At 45.9% G+C, this 20310-nt stretch overlaps 1 protein-coding gene and 1 non-coding gene across 2 annotated transcripts; both read right to left on the bottom strand.

The window, feature by feature from the left end:
• Window positions 1-13363, bottom strand: RNF114 (ring finger protein 114). The gene is made up of 6 exons (XM_043478842.1): window positions 13170-13363; window positions 9327-9477; window positions 7238-7344; window positions 6819-6933; window positions 3150-3257; window positions 1-1820 (listed from the first exon to the last, which is right to left on the bottom strand). Exons 1-6 carry the CDS (start codon window positions 13313-13315, stop codon window positions 1755-1757), a joined length of 693 nt encoding a protein of 230 aa, XP_043334777.1. The 5' UTR covers window positions 13316-13363; the 3' UTR covers window positions 1-1754.
• Window positions 4718-4848, bottom strand: LOC122449044. The gene has a single exon (XR_006271862.1). It is a non-coding gene; the product is annotated as a small nucleolar RNA SNORA70 (small nucleolar RNA).
• Window positions 13364-20310: the final 6947 nt, after the last annotated feature.

Genomic DNA, 20310 nt, shown 5'->3' with positions numbered 1-20310 from the left:
TGGATAAATCATGAAAATTTATTTATATTTCACTTTAAAAGCCAGAACATAACAAATGTCACTTTCTGGAAAGTCATCTTATTAGAAATACATGAAGTGCACTTAATACAATGAAATCCGTTTCTTGGTACCATTGTGAGACCACCATCAGGTTCTCTCAAATGAAGGTTTTGTTAAATTTCCCTCTAAACTTAGGCTGAGATGATCTCATTTCAGGAGGGTCAGAGCAAACTTTCTCCAGAAATTACAGTGAAGAAGCTGTAACAACGCCTGGGCCCTCCCGAGCGACAGCACATTAGAGAAAGTTACTTTGCCCCCACAGGACCGCGTCCCTGCTGGTTCCTGAGCACACGTGATCTCAGTGGCAGTGAGGATGAGGCCCCCAGTAGCAGTGTCCAGGCCCAGAGCCCTGGGTCACCTGCAACTTCAGCCACTGACCAGCAAAAATATCCCTATTCAGACAGGAGGTCTAACAGGGAAAACTGAACCTAAATACAGGACCTTCTGGTCTACCAGAGGCTCTGCTCCTCCAGATGAGACAGCCCATGGCCTTATTTATTAACACTGGTGAAACAAGGTGAACTTCAAGCTTCTTGAGCTGTTAGCAAAGCAAGTTTCTGGCAGACAGTTTCCATGACCAACTGCTCCCAGGAGGTGTGCTGTACCTCCTGACCTGCGGGTCTCGTCACAGAGACAGCAGGTGGGGAGGCCGGACTTCCCCTAACCCCTCCGCCTCAGAAGGTAGGTCTTCGCACACTGATTGACGTGTTGAAACCAGTTTTATAAGGAAAAAGTGTGTGATAGGAAAGCAACCCTCAGGTTAATCTAAGTTGCCAAATAAAAGATGAAAGAACTAGTACCCACTGGGGCCCCAGAACTTCTTACTCATCTGAGGACTCCTCTTGTGCTTCGAGGACAAGAATGTAAGCAGGTTCCCAAATAGAGAGGCAAACATGAACAAGTCATTGGAAAATAACTTATTAGTTTGAAAAAAATCAGAACCCAAAGCTGTGGCCCTCCCACCTCACTTAAGTTGACCCTTCTCCTCGTTTAGTAATAAATGGAGTTTAAGTTTCCTAAGTCAGAAATGCTTCTTTTCACTAAAAATATGTGGTTACACCTTACCCTAAAAAGGCACCATGCAGGCATTTAAGGTTGAACCAGTTATTCCTAAGGGTGTGCAGGAATGGTAGGAAAACAGCACTCATCAAAACTTCCAGCATCAGACCACGTTAAGCTCAGAACATTCACTCCAACGGGACTTGTGAAATGTTTCCCATGAGGTAACTCCAGCTTCTGGCAGCTGCTGCCAACGACCAACAGGAACTCGCACTGCACGGGAGCAGCTCCATCACCCACGAGACACATTATTGCCAGAGCTCACAGACCCCTCGACAAGGAGAGAGACGCTCGTCTCATTTGTGCTATTCATGACCCAGGAAAGGTCCTGGTTGGCTCGGAGGACCTGAGAGATCGACACAGGACGGGAGGACCGGGGGGGCGGGTAAGCTGGGTTCCCTTCTGGAGAGGAGACAGAGGCTCCGCCGAGCGGCTGAGGAGCAACATAAGACCAGACAGGCGACACAGGTGAGCACAGCCCAAAGGAAGGAGGGCCCGACCAGGGGGCCCGTTCCCCGTGCGGAGTGACCCTGCCCGAACACCAGGCCCACGCCAGGTCTGCTGCACACTCAGGAGGGCGAGTCACGTTTCACACACGTAGCCGAGGCTGGGGAACACAGCCTGGGCGGGCCTGCTCACTGGTCGATGATGGAGCGCTGCAGCACCTGGTTTATCATGTCTTCCTCATCCACGTCGTAATCCTGCGGACAACACAGACACTCAGCAACTGTTGCAGCTGAGAGGACTCACTTGGGTCGGAGAAGCAGGGCCATCTAAGCAGAGCTCTGGAGAAGGGCCAGGGCCCAGCTGCACGGTCTGCGATGCCGGCTGCCTGACTCCGGGCAACTGCTTTACTTCCGGGCCTCGGCTGCCTCACTCTGACCAGGAATATGCCCATGGCTCCCTCAGACGGGCGGGCAGCGAGGACCGGCGAGCACCTGCGTGAAGCCTGGCACAGACCAGGTGCTCAGGGCTAGAGTGCCCAGGGTGCAAACAGCCTCTTTGACTCAAGGAGGCAAAGCTACCTACTTGGGCTTGACTTGGCAACTGTATTCACCTTTAACAAAAAGATGCTAATTTTGAGGTCTGAATTTCAGATACTTTATTAGGACAAGAATAAATTACTCTTTATGACAACTCAGGAAAGAGTCATGCTTTCCGTCTTAGGTCCTGAAACACAGCCATTGAGACTGAATGCTATTCTCAAATCCTAACCTGACACCTATATATGTAAATAAAAGGTTTACTTGAGACAACTAGCTAGATTTCTGTCACCATAATGCCAAGACAACAGTGTGCCCTTCAAAACCACTCAGCTCCTGGGAAAGGATATAAACTTGATGACCATGTTTGGCTAGTTTTTTTTGTTTTTTTTTTTAATTAAATTATTTGGCTGCACCGGGTCTTCATTATGGCACACAGGGGAGTATTCAGTTGCAGCATTTGGGATCTAGTTCCCTGAACAGGGACCAAACCCAGGCCCCCTGCATTGGGAGCATGGAGTCTTAGCCACTGGACCACCAGGGAAGCCCCAGTGTGTTTGATTTGACCTGAAGGACTTTAAGAAATAAATGTGGGACACTTCACATGAAATTCTGCATTTCCAGCTTCTTGGTATTGGGGCAGGAAGGAACCTGGCAACACAGTGCCGGGCTCTGCCCCAATCAGCTGGAGTTGCTGGCAGCATTATGAGTCATATACACTGTCCAGCTTGTAACTCCCTAGGAGAATCACTTCCATGACTTGCCTGGACCCATGGGCTTCTGAGCTTAAGGATCCCAAACCAGGTTCTGTAACATAGCTAGAAGCCACATATGAAGAAAGTGGATACAAATGTAAGGAAGTGGCTATTTCCTTAAATGCCACAGAGCTGTCATCCCAGGGAGCCCATCACGTCAGTGACAAACCCCCCCCCCCCCGCCGGGGGCCTGCAGTTCTCAGGTCAGAGGATGGAGGGAGGGAGCTGTGCGGCCCGCCGGGTGGGGCGGGCGGGTGGTGGTTAGGAATCAGAGCCCGGGCCGCAGACTCACCACGAAGGTGTCGTAGGAGAACTGGTGCCGGCGCTGCAGGTGCTCGATGAAGTTGGCGCTGCGGTAGTTGGGGTCTCCCCAGGGCATCGAGGCACATATGGGACACACCTTCCGGCAAAGCAGCACAGTGTTAGGGACTGGTTTAGGCACTTGGCACCTGAGCAGACATCAGCCCTCTGTGGACTGTGTCCGGTCACCTTTCTTCCAGGACAGCTTTCCTGACTCCTGGCCCAGCACCTGTCACACCCTCAAGGGCACATTCACTTCCCAGAAGACATCATCAGTCTCCTGCTGACAAACACGCAGGGCAGGGTGTGGGTGGTGGGGAAAGGCTTAAGCCATGATCCCATCCGTTTCTAAACCCCTACTAAGTAGAGAACAGGGTGTCAGCGTGTCAGACCATGAGGGGCCCAGATGGAGCCTTCCAACCCAGTGGGCAAAATGGTAATAAAAGCACCAAGAAAACCAAGGAAATGACAGGTGAGCAACGTCCCAAGAAGTAACATGGTCTTACATGCTATTTTTTGTTTTGTATTTTTTTTTTTTTTTTTTACACGCTATTTTTATAAAGTAAATGTTCAGATGAAGGGGCTCAGGGTGAAAAGCCTTCACACAAGAGGCTGACTCTGGCTTTGAAGAGTCAGAGGTACTGGAAAGACAAACAGTACGTGGCAAACAGCCAATCAGTGTGGCTAGGATGGAAAATTCCTGGAGAGAGGCAGAGAGGAGTGGGAAGGGGGAGAACCAGACATAAGTGGTCTGGACTGGAAATGGCATGTCACCATTTACTTTGCAAGGACGATATGGTGACAAAGGGGGCTGACACGAGAAGCATGTGACATGATGGGCGACTCCTCCAGTGAAGAGCTGGTGCTGAGGAGCAGAGTACGGTCGGGACCAGAGTCTGAGGAGGAGACGTCCGAAGGGAAGGGCTCAAACACTGACCCTTAATGAGTTCTGCAGAAGGAGGGCAGAATGGGGAGGTGCAAGGGCTTTAAAGAGATGAAGTAATCAGAGGGATTTCAGGAAGCCAAAGACGGGCGAAAAGGAGAGAAAATTGAGCTGTAGTATCAGATACTGCAGAGCAGTTTAGCAATACCTATCAAGATTATGAATATACTCAACCTTTGACCAAATTAATACGTATCTAAGACTTTACTAATTTTTTTTTTTTGGTCAGGAAGTAGAACTTACTGATGGCCTTGACTGAGGAAGGGACAAGGCCTTGTCCAGGGGGCCATGATTAGGGATGAAGCTGACCCTAGAGCCATCTGGGATGGGCCCACTTTTCAGTCCCCAGGTTTTCAAATTCATCGGCATTAAACTTAGCAAATCCCTGCTTCTTGAAGATATGGATCTTCTGGTGGCCAGGGGAACTTGAACTTGGCCTTGAAAAGGGCTTCAATCACATGCTTCTTGTTCAGCAGCTTGGTGTTGATGGACATAATGACTTGGCCAATATGGGCTCTGGCCACTGTGCCTTGGGGCTTTCCAAAGGCACCCTGCATACCTGTCTGGAGCCTAGACTGGGAACAGCATGAGGCCAGACAGGAATGTCCATGGGAAAAGCCCATCTCAAGGTCCCTTAGGGCAACCCATCCAAGCAACAGGCTGCACACACTACCAAGGAGGATGCTGTCTGCGGTCACTGTACGCCAGGCCCCGGAGAAAGGAGCATAGTTGGCTCAACTGGCGGCAGTTTAAGACTTTACTTCACAGACATACAAAAATACAGGCAAAGGTGAGTCAAAATCCATGGCAATCTTTTCAAATGCACCATGAAAAACTTCAGAACTATAGGAAATAATAATTTAATAAACTATTCCTTATCCCCAACACCTAGATTTAAGTGTAGCACACTTACTTCAGCAATAAATGAAGCATTTAAAAATAAGATACAATTCACCCATAACTCTTGCAGAACAGTCCTAAAAATGTGTTTCCCTTTACAAATACAATATTACTTATTATCTCACCCATCAATCAACCATTTTTTAGCAGCAATTAATATCCAGTATTTAAATTTTGAGTCCTTAAATTAATATCCAGTCCTGACATTTGTCAATAAAGGACCAGTTAAATCATGGTACAGACCAGTAATGGAAAACTGGCAGCTCATTAAAAAAGAATCCGATCCACGTGTACTGATGTGAAATCGATGTCAGAGACGTCGGTTACAGTGTGCAGAATGCGCCGTCACTGGCATCAAAGGGGGGACAAGAAAGGAGGACATGCATGAGTCATACTTCCGATCGAAAGCTAGAAATGTGCCTGGGTGACACAATTTTGTACTTTCCACACACACAGTGAGCACTACTCAGAAGCCACTGGGTAGCCCACAGAGGTGCCTCTGATGCCGTGAAGATAGAACTGGTTTAAGTGCCAGGATACTGGGTTCCAGTACTGGTTTTGCATTAACCAGCTTCATCCACTTAGCGTGGGTAGCATTTGTGGGCTTCCAGAAATGAGTGCAGGGAAGATGGTGGCAGGAAATGAATGAAAGTATCTCTGTCATTTGATTTAACATCCGTTTTAGTTTTTTTTTCCGTTTTAGTTTTCATAATTAGCAACATAGTTGAGTTTACCTGGCTAACTTTAAAATGGAAAATGGGTAGTGGGGGCAGGTGGTGGTGGCTGTGTATCTGTGTCTAAGCTCATTTGCTCTTTGAATCAGTAATTAGTTATTAAGAACTGTAACTAAAACATCTTGAAGCAGCAGCCGAAAACTTGGCTTTGGGGCGTAAAATAAATGGGAAAATAGAAATGAAACTAGAGAGACAGTTGTATTAAGACCCCGTCTGGCAATTATATTAAGAGGGTAGGGTAACACTGCTGAGATGGACCGAATTTGAACTTTTCTTTTTTTTTAAGAAAACCACATGTCAGCCTAGATATTTAAATTAAATGTCAAAGACTGATAAGCACTTTCCTAATACTTCCATCTAAATCCTCTTTCTCCACAACTATGAAGAAGCTATTCAAATGGAAAACAGCAACTTTATGTAGACACTTGGCAGACACCAGGAGATCCAAATTAACATTACCAACAATGGGAGCAATGGACGTCACTTGACTTCCGTGATGTGTACGAAGAGGATAGAGTATGTAATCATGTAATCATGAAGAAACAGACAAACCCAAACTGAAGGACAAGCTACAGAACAGGTGGCCCACCCTCTTTAGAAAATGTCAAGGTCATGAAAGAAAGAAAAACTGAGGACTAAAGAGACTCAACATTCAAATATAACACAGATCCAGGATCTGTGGGCTGGGGAAAATTGCCTTGAAGGACATTTCTACTGTTAAAATTTAAACATGAATTGCAGATAAGGTATTAGCTTGTATCAGTATGACGATTCCTGAGTGTGAAAATTAAAACACACAAAAAATGTGGTTTTCTAAGAAGATATACTTCTTCCTAGGAGATACGTGCTAAAGTATTTAGGGGCAAAGGGTCATGGTATCTGTAACCTACTCTCAAATGCTAGCACAAAATATGTATACAGAGTATGGTTAAGCGAATATGGTAAAAATTTAATCTGTGAGTCCACCTGAAGGGTACATTAGAGTTCATTAACTAATCCTGTAACTTTTTGTAAAGTTTGACTTTTTCCCCCATAAAAATTTAAACAAAACCCACAAAACAAAACAACTCAAGTTTTCTCTTACCACAGATTTGGTGTCCGTGCTATGGGATAACTTGCAGTGTTCCACAAGTCCTTCTTGATCAAAATTCTTCTCAGGACAGTAAGGACAAGGAAAAGTGTAACGGTTTGGGACACTTCTGGAAGATGAAAGGCAGGAAAAAAGAAGAAACTTCTCTGTGAGTACCTTCCCACACAATCTCAACCACTGTCCCCTCCCCAAGGAGCAAAGTTCACTCGATGTGTCAGGACGGGGATTCTGGTGATCCTCTGAGTCAGGTCACATGTTTTGAAAGTAACAGTCTAGCCCGCATTTAAAGTGAACATGGGAGCCCTCCATAACCACCCCAAAACAAAAACTTACACCAGCCTAACAATTACACCTCTGCTTTCCAAAACTCATGAAGAAAGACATCCACCGAAGAGAGTGATAGAACCATTTACCTTGGCTGAAGAGACGCGTCCTTGGTGGTGGCCTTCACACCTTCCATGATGTAATTCTGGTATTTGGAACAGGTAGCCACATGTGCCCGGATCTTGGACAGGAAGAACTTAGGCGGGAAGAATCGGAGCCCACAAGTTAGCTGGGATCTTGTACCCAATCCAACATAGTCCCAAAGCAAAGGCAAGACGTAAACTAGACCTATACTGCCCTGGCGAGGCAAAGAACCTCACGAGACTCCTGGCTCCACTGAAGGGACTGAAACTCTGACTTTTTTTTGCAGGGTTTCTATTAGTATCAAGGCTGATGTTTTACTTGAGCAAACCAGGATATCTGCCTCCACTCGAAAAGCACCCTCGGAGAGGTTTGTTTTATTCATGATATGCTCTCTGCTCACAGAGACACTCTAAACCCAGTGAAGTGTCTAAAGTTTTCTACCCCAACACTTAAACTAGTCTCCTTTCAGCATGCCAAGAACCATATTCCATTATAAGTGCAGCAGAGAAAAGTGATGATTTACATAAAAGGGATAAAGGCCAGTAATCCTAGTTAAACAATAATATTCTGTCACCAGATTGTGATAAATGAACTTCTTACCAAAAAAAAAATAATAATAATCAGATTCTGAATTCTACTTCATTAATAAAATCTAGTCTTTGCAACACAGAAAGACAAAAGAAAGCCCAGAGTAGAGTGTTTCATCATAGGTGTTCTAAAAAGAGAAAAAAAAATTAAGGAATGAAAAATGAGGTAGAAGGAAGATAAACATTTCTGGAGGTAGAATACACTTGGAAATAGAATATAACCACTAATCTTTACAATGAAAGTCAAAAGCATACAGGAAATTCTTTTAAAAGTAAGATGAAGTAACAAGAAATTTTACTTCAGTATCTTAAGTTTCTAAATCAAAAGAAACTGTAAGGAAAAATATGTTTCAGTACTTGCACTCTTGCTTACCATGATGCTTCTGTCTGTCTTATCTCCAGCTAAAGAACTTGACTTCAAGCTGCCAAAGAGCTCCCAGTTAAAGGGGATGGGAAATAGCTCTATTCAGAACTACAGCCACTGTGTACTCCTAGTGCTAAATCACTCTGAAAGGAGAAAACGGTAAAGGGACATCCAGTCTATGGCTGCTCACACTAAAGTGTTAAAGTAATGAAACTGACATGCAAGGATGTCTGATAAGTCAGGAGGTGAAAAAAATTTTTCAAAAGTGTAAAGAAGCTGTAGAAATATATATTATAGTAGGATCCTATTTTGTAAAAATCCTACATCTATGTTTGTATAAAACCCACACCTGTGTTTGTCAGAGAGCAGAAAAATGTTTTGCAGCCTTCTAAATTGAAGTATTTTTAAAGAGGTAATCTCCGGAGTGGAGAACAAGCCTACATTAATTTATATATTTGTGCTGTCTGGAATTAATGAAATCACAATTATTTAAAACCCAATAATTCTGCATATATCTCTTTGGAAAATAAAATAGTATTTCTCCTGTGCAGTTATAATTATTTTAAAATAAACATTCTTGACTCTAATATGGTCATACAAAAAAAGAACATGGATGCATTTCAAATACTGGACATCGCTATTATCAAATGTCTTCTTACTGACCTTTGTACTACAATTCCTATTTGCCAAGTGCCAAAAGCTGAACAAGTTTTACGTCTGTAGTAAAATACATCACAAAATTTCCCCTCAAACTCACTGCAGCAGGTAACTTTGAGGCACTGACTTCATTTTATATTTTAAAAAATGGAGAAATATCACTGTCATATTCTAATTAAATTTGTGTATGCTGCTTTGGGAAAAATGGGTCTGTTACAGAAAAAAAATTGGGATAACTGATTTCTATGGCTTTCAAAGCTAAGCTATGTAATATGCTAAACCAACTCTTTAAAAGAAAAAAACCAAACCACACAACCAATCAGCTTACTAAAATGCAACAGCACGGCCATGGCCACAGACAGCCAGCATGCACATGTGCTGTTAGTCACTTAGTCACGCTCTAAGTTCAGAAACAAGGTGGCAACAGCTCTATGTTTTACCCATCTTACAGAAAGACACTGACTCTTCCGTTTCACTTCCACATACATTTTTACGGCAGCCATGGCAAGAAGTCTCTGTGCTCTCAATCTGCCGCTCGAGCTCCACAGCTCGGACGCCAGGTGCCAGAGTGCTGCGACACACCCCACAGACAGGCTTCTTCGGCTTCAGACATTCCTGCAGGCATGCAGAGCAAAAGCTAGAACAAGACATACAGAGAACCTGCGTCATGCATCGTGGAGACAAAACAACAAAAATGGATAAACTTTTCAAAATGACATCAATGGATAATGAATTAAAAACTACTCGCTCTCTGCTCTTGATTCAGTCCTTCTGGGCAAGAAAAACGGTGGCGGTAGGATCGGGGAGGTGGGCAGTGTTCCTTGCAAAGAACACACAGGTCCAACAGCAAAAATAAACGCAAACTATCATGACACATGGCAGAAGGTGCTATGGCACAGTCTTCAGTCCTTAGTCCTGGCCACTGAGGGATCTTGCTGGGGTTTCCCAAACTTCAGTTTCTCTTCTGTGGAGACTGCAGTACCTACCTCTAGAATTTAGGGAGGATGGATTATGTATAGTGGACTCTTAGGACAGTGTCTAGCACATATGAAATGCACCATAAAGCAGGAGCAGCCATCAACAGAGGTGAATGCAAAGCACTATGGAAACACAAAGTCAAGAGCAGCCAGCTGTAACCGGAGAAAGACAGTAGTGGTTAGACTTCAGACAGCATACATGAAAGAGCCTTAGAAGAGTTCAGCGGTAGAGGAGGGGAAGAATATTTCAGGCCCCTGGACTTCTATTTCCTTACATGCATCATGCATATTTACCACTCTGCCTCATAAGCCCCAGGTACTTAAAGTGAGGTATCAACCAAACCAAAATCAAGTTTTAGAAACATAACTCTGGGATTAGCATGGACAATAGAGTTGTCAGGTTTTTTTTTTTTTTTTAGATAAGAAAAGAAACCAAATAGATGGCCGAAGGCAAGAGATCATGAGGGCCTGACTGAGGCAATAAAGAATTCAGGAAATGATTCAGGGGTGGATTCAGGAGGACTTTCCAAATTTACTGAATTTGGAAAAGAAAAGAAGTTAAAGATGACCAACTTTCTGTACATCTGAAGCCTAGACAGGTGGTAATACTGAGATAAGGTACAGAGAAAGAAGGAATAACGAGGCATGAAAGTAGCCCAGCTGCACTTGCAACCTCAGAGATCTAAGGCAAGATAACAAAATCTGCCAGGAAGAACTCTGGATATATAATCAAAGGTAATCTGTATATATATATTTTTTTTACTGTCTCTAAAAGTTTTCTACCTTTTTGTCATTTAGCTAGATGTTAATGCGGTTTTAGCTGTGACTCAGAGATCAATGTTCACAAGCCACTCTGCCTGTCATGCCTAACAAACAAGCTTGCTTTTAAATGGCCCCTGTATCTTGGACAGACGTCCCTGGTGGCTCTGTGGTAAAGAATCTGCCTGCCAATCCAGGAGACACAGGCTCGATTCCTGGGTTGGGAAGATCACCTAGAGAAGGAAATGGCAAGTCACTCCAGTATTCTTGCCTGGAGAATCCAATGCACAGAGGAGCGTGGAGGGGTACAGTCTATATGGTCGCAGAGTCGGACATGACTTAGCAAGTAAACAATGTTGGTCTGGCTTTCAGTTTCCATTTCCTACTGATGGGCCTTTTTCAGCCTTCTAGATGCCCCACCCTTCCTGTTATAATGCTCCTAGACAAGTCCTTCTCTTGGGCACCCAACCACCTGCCAGTCTCCAGCTATACTCCACTAACGTGGAGAGGGATGTAAATTCAGGGCCTGAAATAAAGTTTTATAAGAACTCAATGCCCCATGCAGCTGGAGCTGCAGTGATGCTGTTTTCACACACAAAAGGTAGCAAAAATCAACCAGGCAGAGCAAAAAGCACTCAGTGGGAGCTAAGGGAGATGTGGGGGCCCTCACAGAGATCCCACCATCTGTTTTCAATCAGCATCGAACTGATGTACACGTGGAGCTAGTATGGTGAGTATAGATAAGAGCCAAGGTTTGAGTATCAGTACTGCCCCTTGACCTCTGACTTTGGAAAGGTCCACCTGGCTCAAGGAAACCTCAAATTTCACTGCTCTTTAGTTGGTAAACTGTGCTGGGTCAAGTCTCTTTATAGTGTTAAATGTAAATTAAATCCACTGAAGTAATCCCAAATTAGGTAAACCTAAAGAGGGCCGATTCACAGAAAAGAGGATTCAACTTGAAAGCTATCTAGGGGCCACTTCAACTCTCACAAAGTGTGCTTTCACCAGTTTCTTAGTTAATGAGGCCTTCACCTGATCACTCCCCCCGTCCGCACTCACACAGGCTTTATCTCTGTAATACTTTCTCAGTGGACAATGAGTTTGACTGACAAGGGTCTGAACACGCCTAGTGTTTATTTATCATCAACTTAGTGGACTGTTAACTCTGAGGGCAGAATCACCTTGTTTCTTAGGATGTTCCCCAATCTGGCACATAGTGTGTATACAAGTATTTTTAGCTAGTTGAATATAAGATTGGAAGATAGTTGCTCAGACACTACATTGGGCACTTGGGACAGAAAGAGGTGCAAAACACTGCCCTCAAGAGCCCTAAGTTTTGCGCTCTGAAAGGCACGAGGAGGAGTCCTCCGAAGAGAAGCAGGGAGGTAACTGAAATAGGGAGAGTGACAAGGGAGGTTACCAGAACTGGGCCTTGAAGTCTGGAAAGGATCTGGGGCGGTGACGGGGGAGGGGCTGAAGGGGCAAGAAGACTTCCAGGCTAATCGAACTGCAAGCAGGAAGAGCCTGAAGCTAGAAAGAGTTTGGTGTCCTTGTAGGAGCAAAAAAGCATCCGGGTGGCTGATGAGCCCTGGGCAGGCAGACACCCGCAGTCCATCAGCGGAGAGCAGACAATGGTGAGCCGGCCCTGAGGGAGCCTCGGTGCCCTCACCTGCAAAATGGCTGCCACGTCCCTCCCCCTGCAGGACTGCTTCAGGAACAAGAACGCCCAGCAGGTGCCTGCTGTGCCTCCCACCCAACGGAGGGGCCCCAACACCAACCCCAAGCGATGCCCACGGTGAGAAGCGCTGGGGGAGGCCACAGGGCAAAATCCAACCCCCAGCAGCAAGAGGCGGGCAGCCACACTTTCTACACTTCTTTCCACTCAGCCGTTTTGCGGGTCTGATGGAGCAAGGCTTCCATTCAAATTTGGCCCATTCTCAAAGCCCACCCCAGAGCCTGTCACTGGACATTCTCACAAAAGCTCTTTTCGTCCTCATAAGCAGTCTCTAAGCAGTATGGAGGCTCTGAATTTCAAACACAGCGCAACAAACCTCGTACGCCCGTGGCAACGCTGACAACTGCTACCTGCCAGCTCCCGACCCCTTTCCCGTGAAGGGCAGACGGGTCAGGTCTACTTCAGGACTCCCCTTTTGTCCTTTCGGTCCAGTCGACCGTTTCTCCAACTTCCGAGCACATCGGAACTGCCGGGCAGAGCCGGGCACAGAACACAGCCTAACCGAGGGGCCACGGGCAGCCTATACTCACGGGGACCCGGCGGGCCTCGGGTTCCACCAACCCCCCAGCAGGGTGCCACTCCGCCATCACGCGTGCGAGGGGGGCCGGGACACAGCGGGCGCTCAACGGAAGAGTCGGACGCTAGGGAGGAAGCGGGGCGGAAGAGAAGAGCGCCCCGCCGACGTCCACGGGCCCCAGGGAGCCCCGCGGAGACGCGCCTCGAGGCCAGGCCTCCCGCTCCCGCCCCCGCCCGGGGACCCTTCCTGCTGGGGCCTCACTCCTCAGCTCCATTTTCCTCCCAGTCAGAAGAATCCCCCTCCCCACCACCACCCCGACCGAGCCCCAACCCGCCACTTACATGTGTCCGCAGGGCACCTGCACCGGCTTCTCGTACACCTCCAGGCACACGGGACACGTGAAGCGGCCCAGGGGGTCGGCCTCTGCCGTGGGTCCTGCTAGCTGCGCACCACCATCACGGGCCTGGGCCTGCGCCTGCGCCGCCATCTTGCCGCCGCGGAGCGCCGCGCCTCAGCGGCCGAAGAGGAGGCCGAGGGGCGGAGCGAGAGCGGCGAGGGGCGCTCGGGGCGTGGCTTATGGAACGTGTGCCGGGCTGGGGGCGGGGCTAGAGGGCGGGCCACGCCTCCCGGGCCCTCGGACGCTAGGGGAAAATGCAGACCCGGATCCAGAGACTGGTATGAGTGGAGGAGGGTTTGTGCTTCAGCCACTTTTGCCCAAAATTTAAATGGTTGTTGCGATTACTTAATATTTATTCATGCACTGTTCCTTAATCTTTCTCTTCAGTCGGGTTTCAGCAAACAAATTTTACAGGGAGATTTGATATCACCCCCAATCTACAAATAGAAAATCAACACCACTTCTTTCCACAAGGCACGGGAACAAATAAAATAGAAACACTATACTTTTATGAATTCGTGCCGGATACTGTTGACACAGAAAAGGGAGATTTAAGCATGATTAAAGAGGTGTTGAAGACAGGCTATCACCACATTGAGGCTTCCTAGTGAAAGCAGAAGTAATAAAATTATTTAATATTGTCTTCACATGCCTCCTGGCTAGGGGGTCCAACTCCAGCTCTGTAGAAGATGGGGAGCCTGGGGTTTGAAGAGATAGACTAAACCTCAATCTTGAAAGAAGCAGGCCTAGAACCCAGATGTTTTGAATCTCATCTTTCTTTACTTCCCACTGCACTGAATTGGCTCTCACATACAGCCCGTTATAACAAAAGCTGCATTTTTTTTTTTTAAGGCAGGCTCTGCTAACAGGTCTGTGCGGTTTTCTTAACCAGGAAAGTCAATGATCAATTAAACTCTACCCTGTAAGGCCACAGAGGCCTCACAGTGAAGAGTCTGCACAAGACAAATGAATCAGTTTGCTAAACCAGGTTAACTGAATGCACATTTGCACCTCCTTTGGCCCATTCCCAGTCCTCTGGATTGACTCTCTTGACCTGCTGGCAGCAGGAGGATTATTTTTAACTAGCCATACGGGCCATCTTTTCACTAGCCAGTAACTGGGTGTGTGGGCAGCAGCCCAGGAGAGCCAGTGCTTTCATTTTCCCATTTTTTTTCTTGTTCCTATGCCAGGCACTGTGCATCTGACATCTCCCCAGCCCAAAAGTGCTCTGTCTCCTCTCCAGGAATGGGGGTGCTTCTGTAGGGGCAGAGGTGTGTTGTAGGTATTTATAAGCTTTTGTTTTGGCCTTGTAACTGCCGCCAGACCCTGTGCTGTGGGCAGGGAGGGTGGTGAGGGCAGGGAGTCCCAGACTCGGGCTTCAGATCCACTGAGCGCCTCCAGCCTGAGCTCTTGAAATGAACTTTCCACAAACTCGTCCATCCCTGACTCACCTCTTGAGAAACCTGCAGTTAGAGCTGGACGTGGAACAACGGGCTGGTTCAAAACCGGGAAAGGAGTACGTCAAGGCTGCATATTGTCACTTTGCTTATTTTACATATACAGAGTACATCATGTGAAATGCTGGGCTGGATGAAGCTCAAGCTGGAATCAAGACTGCCGGGAGAAATATCAATAACCTCAGATGTGCAGATGATACCACCCTAATGGCAGAAAGCAAAAAGGAACTAAAGAATCTCCTGATGAAGGTGAAAGAGGAGAGTGAAAAAGCTGGCTTAAAACTCCACATTCAAAAAATGAAAATCATGGCATCTGGTCCCATCACTTCATGGCAAAAAGGGGAAAAATGGAAACAGTGACAGATCTTATTTTCCTGGGCTCCAAGATCACTGAGGACAGTGACTGCAGCCATGAACTTAAAAGATGCTTACTCCTTGGAAGAAAAGCTATTACAAACCTAGACAGAGTATTAAAAAGCAGAGACATTATTTTGCTGACAAAGGTCAGTATAGTAAAAGCTATGGTTTTTCCAGTAGTCATGTATGGATGTGAGAGTTGGACCATAAAGAAGGCTGAGTGCCAAAGTATTGATGCTTTCAAACTGTGGTGCTGAAGAAGACTCTTGAGGGTCCCTTGGACTGCAAGGAGGTCCAGCCAGTCTATCCTAAAGGAAATTGACCCTGAATATTCACTTGAAGGACTGATGCTGAAGCTGAAGCTCCAATACTTTGGCTATCTGATGCGAAGAAAAGACCCTGATGCTGGGAAACGTTGAAGGCAGGAGGAAATGGGGCGACAGAGGATGAGATGGTTGGATGGCATCACCAACTTGATGGACATTAATTTGAGGAAGCTCGGGGAGGTAGTGAAGGACAGGGAAGCCTGGTCTGTCTGCAGTCCATGGGGTCACAGAAAGTCGGACACGACTCAGTGACTGAACTACAATGAGAAAGAAGAGGACAGGATTGAAATAATAGTATATTAATGGTGAACTTTGGGGTGCTTATTTTTCTAAGCACTTTACATGAATCTGCACAGCAAGCTATGACAGGTTCTACTATTTGCATTTTTCTGTGTGCTTAGTCTCATCCAACTCTGAGATCCCAGGGACTGCAGCCCACCAGGCTCCTCTCTCCATGGGATTTCCCAGGCAAGAATACTGGAGTGGGTTGCCATTTCCTCCTTCAGGGAATCTTCCTGACCCAGGCATAGAACCAGTGTCTCCTGTGTCTCCTGCCTCAGCAGGCGAATTCTTTACCACTGAGCTATCTGGGAAGCCAATTTGCATTTTACAATCATGCAAATCGATGCACAGAGGTATTAAATCACCTTTTAACACAGATGGAACACAGGAATCAGGATTTTCCCCGGCAATCCAGTGGCTAAACTTCCAATGCAGCAGGACCAAGGGGAACTAAGGTCCATATGCCGCCGGGTGAGGCTAAAAATGTTAAAAAGGAACAAACTACCAAAAAGGAGTGCCAGTCGCTCTCAGACTCTTGTATGCATCAGAGTCACCTGGGGGGGATTCTGAAAATAAGTTTCCAGCGTTTCGAATTCAGCGTGGCCCAAGGACCTGCATTTCTAACGCTCTCCCCAGGTGGTGCAGCTGCTGCTGGTCGGGGCTCCACTTTGCGAACCATTAACCTACTTTATACCCCACAGCCTCGCCCCAGTCAGTGCTTCTGTTGTTGTTGCTCAGTTGTGTCCTGTTCTTTGGGACCCCATGGACTGTAGTCCACCAGGCTCCTCTGTCTGTGGGATTTTCCAGGCAAGAATACTAGAGCGTGTTGTCATTTTCCTACTCCAGCGGATCTTCCTGACCCAGGGATCAAACCCGTGTCGCTAGTGTCTCCTTCATTGGCAGGCGGCTTCTTTACCACTGAGCCAGCTGAGAATCTAGTACAGGTGGTTCCTAGCCCGCAAATCAAGTAACCCTCAGAGTCTTATCTCTCAACTTCAGGTCACACGTAAAATGTATTTATTACTATGCTTATCTGAAGTAGGTAGAACTTAACACCATTATGCATTTCTACATTTATTAATCTATGGGTAGATAATTTCATCTCAACGTAAGCAGTTCAAGATTGCCAAATTGTTAACAGAGAGCCGTAGGAATTCCCACCTGCACCACTAGGGGGCGAACGAGTATCTCACAGGCTCACCGCACCTGGCCCAACTAGGAGGAACAAGGCTTGCTTGTTCTAAATCTTCCCGGTGGCTTAAAATATCGACTGCCCCTATCCTTTGTAGCTTACTCATGGCAAATAGATGGGGGGGGGGGGGGAATGGAAACGGTGGCAGACTTTATTTTCTTGGACTCCAAAGTCACTGTGGACGGTGACTGCAGCCATGAAATTAAAAGATGCTTGCTCCTTGGAAGAAAAGCTATGACAAACCTAGATAGAGTATTAAAAAGCAGAGACATTACTTTGCTACAAACGTGTGTCTAGTCAAAACTATAGTGTTTCCAGTAGTCATGTACGGATGTAAGAGTTTAACCATAAAGAAGGCTGAGCACCAAAGAACTGATGCTCTTGAACTGTGGTGCTGGAGAAGACTCTTGAGAGTCCCTTGGACTGCAAGGAGATCAAACCAGTCAATCCTAAAGGAAATTGACCCTGAATATTCACTGGAAGGACTGATGCTGAAGCTGAAGCTCCAATACTTTGGCCACCTGATGTGAAGAACTGACTCAGTGAAAAAGACCCTGATGCTGGGAAAGATTGAAGGTGGGAGGAGAAGGAGACGACAGAGGATGAGATGGTTAGATGATATCACCAACTCAATGGACATGTATTTGAGCAAACTCCAGGAGATAGTGAAAGACAGGGAACTCTGACATACCGCAGTCCATGGGGTCGGAGAGAGTCAGACATGACTGAGCAACTGAACAGCAACAACTTAGGATGGAAGCAAAAACCAAAAAGGAAAAAAATACTGGGAAAAAAACAAAAGAACACAGTCTTGGATTGCCAGGACTTTTAACATGAGTGACACTGGCATGTAAATGTCTATTTAACCAATAACTTCTATGTGTCAGGTATCCTGAGAGGTGGTGGAATTTGGGCAGTGAACGATTCAGCTCTAAAAAGGAAAGACCCAGGAGGATGACCACATAAAAAGGCTACTTCCAGAATATTTTTGTTCATCAGTCACTCCACCAGCTCATTGCTTTTGCACAGCATTTTGCAATTTGTATTATATCAAGCCATGCAATGAGGTACAAACAAGGTTAATCCAGAAAGATCTGATAATGACTAAAACTAAAAAATGGATATTATGGTTGCCCCCGGGAATGTCTAATCTACTTTCTGTCTCTTTGAATTTGCCTACAATAGGCATTTCTGGTAAGTGAAATCACACAATGTTTGTCCTTTGGTGACTCGCTTCCTTCACTTAGCACAGTGCTTTCAAGGTTAATTCATGGTGTAGCATTCTTCAGAACTTCATTCCTTTTTAATGGCTGAATAACATTCCATTGTGTGGAAATACATTTTGTATATCCACTCATAAATTGATAGACAGTTGGGGCCTCCCTGGTGGCTTAGACGGTAAAGAATCTGCCTGCAATGTGGGAAACCAGGTTCGATCCTTGGGTCGGGAAGATCCCCTGGAGAAGGAAATGGCTACCCACTCCAGTGTTCTTGCCTGGAGAGTTCCATGGACAGAGGAGCCTGGCGGGCTACAATCCATGGGGTCGCAAAGAGTCGGACACACTTAGTGACTATCGCTCACTCTCACTTGGGTTGTTTCCACTTTGTTGTTGTTTGATTTCTTTTTGGCTGCACCACATGGCGTGCGGGATCTTAGTTCCCCGACCAGGGATCAAACCTCTGCTCCTGTGGTGGAAGCACGGAGTCCTAACCACTCAAACTCCAGGGAATTCTTTTTTTTTTTTTTTTTTCCTTTTTTACAGTGGTGTCATTTCTCATAGGCTCCCTTTGTTGGCAGAACTAGGAAGTATATATATATATATATATATATATGTTTTTTTCTAAATACATGTAACTATTTTTGACTGCGCTGGGTCTTCATTGCGTGTGGGCTACTTGCGGCGAGCGGGGGCTGCTCTCTAATGGCGATGCTCAAGCTTCTGCTTGCGGTGGTTTCTCTTGTTGTGGAGCAGAGGCCCGAGGGCGTGCAGGCTCCAGTAGTTGTGGCGCATGGGCTCAGGGACCCTGTGCTATGTGGAATCCTCCCATGCCAGGGATCGAACCTGTGTTCCCTGAGTTGGCAGGCAGATTCTATTCTTAACTACTGGACCACCAGGGAAGTCCCTAGAAGTATGTTTACACACAGTGTTTATAATTGAGAAATTTCACTTAGAAAGCTGGACCTCTAGCTTCTCTTCAGAAACCTGAATATCTGATCATCATCAGCTGGGAAATTAGCAATAATCAGCTGGCAGATGGTAGGGGTTCAACAACATTTGTTTTCTCACTGAAGTATTTATTGCATGCTTACTGCAGGCCAGGTACTAGGTTGTATTACAGTTCTACTAATTTCTGGCACTACATAGTATGAGATGATAGTACTCTAGTAGCTAGTTACACCCACTGTATATACTTGTAGGCAGCGGAGTTTCAGTTTCCAGTCCTCACTTTTGACTGCTTTCTTCCCTCCAGCTGGAAGGAAAGCTGGATACCCTTACACATCCAAAGCCCATGCAAATGCCACCTCCTCCTTGGGGCTGTCCCCAGAGTGCCGTCTCAGATGTCACTTCTCCATTCTCTAAGCTCTTTGTCCTTCTCACAACATTCATCACCTTCTCTCCTGAGCCATTGGTTTTTAGTTCAGCCTGCTGCTGGTAAGTCACTTCAGTCGTGTCCAACCCTGTGCGACCCCATGGACCGCAGCCTACCAGGCTCCTCTGTTCATGGGATTTTCCAGGCAAGACTGCTGGAGTGGGGTGCCATTGCCTTCTCCGTAGTTCAGCCTACTCCAAACTTATTAATCTTCTATTTCTGGTAAGAAGACTGTACACTCTTTGAGGGCAAGCACTGTATCTGTCTTTCTTGGGTCTGTCTCTGTCTTTAAATCTAACATCAGTCCTGGCACATTGTAGGCATTAGATGAAAATTTCGGTTAAAAACAACTGCTGTTGAACTCTCTGATGGGTGCAGCGTAGTGTGGCATGGCATGGAGCAGTAATATAATTGTAAGCAAAACAGACATAGTAGTTTTGTCCTCAGAGAGTTAACTGACTTCTAGCAGAAAGATATTAATTAAAAACATATAATTTGTATTTGTAGACTGATTTGAAAAACATGATCTCTGTTTGCATTATTGTCCCCAGCTGGCTTCATACATACGCACCCTTAGAAAATATATAGTATTGGTTGATGTTGTGTTTCCCATTTCAGGGTATTGCTCTCTTTTTTCCTTCCAAAATATATCTTGCAAAGTTATGTAGGGTTACATCATCCTTTTAAAGTGATAGATAGTAGTCATTAGTATGGCTACACCAGATGGGCATTTAGAATGTTTCTGGGTTTTGTTTTTGCATTACAAACAATAATGCAACAGGTCTTTTTGTATACTTCTGCTTTTTCTCTGGTAGATTCCAAGAAATCAAATTGGTGGGTCATAGGCTTGCTTTTCTTTTTCACTTTTTGTTCTACACA

Source organism: Cervus canadensis, chromosome 10 (assembly GCF_019320065.1).
Source record: "Cervus canadensis isolate Bull #8, Minnesota chromosome 10, ASM1932006v1, whole genome shotgun sequence".
NCBI lineage: Eukaryota > Metazoa > Chordata > Mammalia > Artiodactyla > Cervidae > Cervus > Cervus canadensis.
This window is presented reverse-complemented; position numbering and strand designations above follow the sequence as displayed.

Bases quoted from the DNA above. Each gene is read 5' to 3' on its own strand.
- RNF114 (XM_043478842.1), bottom strand. From the start codon at position 13,315: ATGGCGGCGCAGGCGCAGGCCCAGGCCCGTGATGGTGGTGCGCAGCTA. The intron at 7,345-9,326 runs GTATGTGGAAGT...TTCCCGCCTAAG, and splicing joins GCCATGGCTGCCGTAAAAAT to TTCTTCCTGTCCAAGATCCG. The intron at 3,258-6,818 runs GTAAGAGAAAAC...CTTTGCCGGAAG, and splicing joins GCACGGACACCAAATCTGTG to GTGTGTCCCATATGTGCCTC.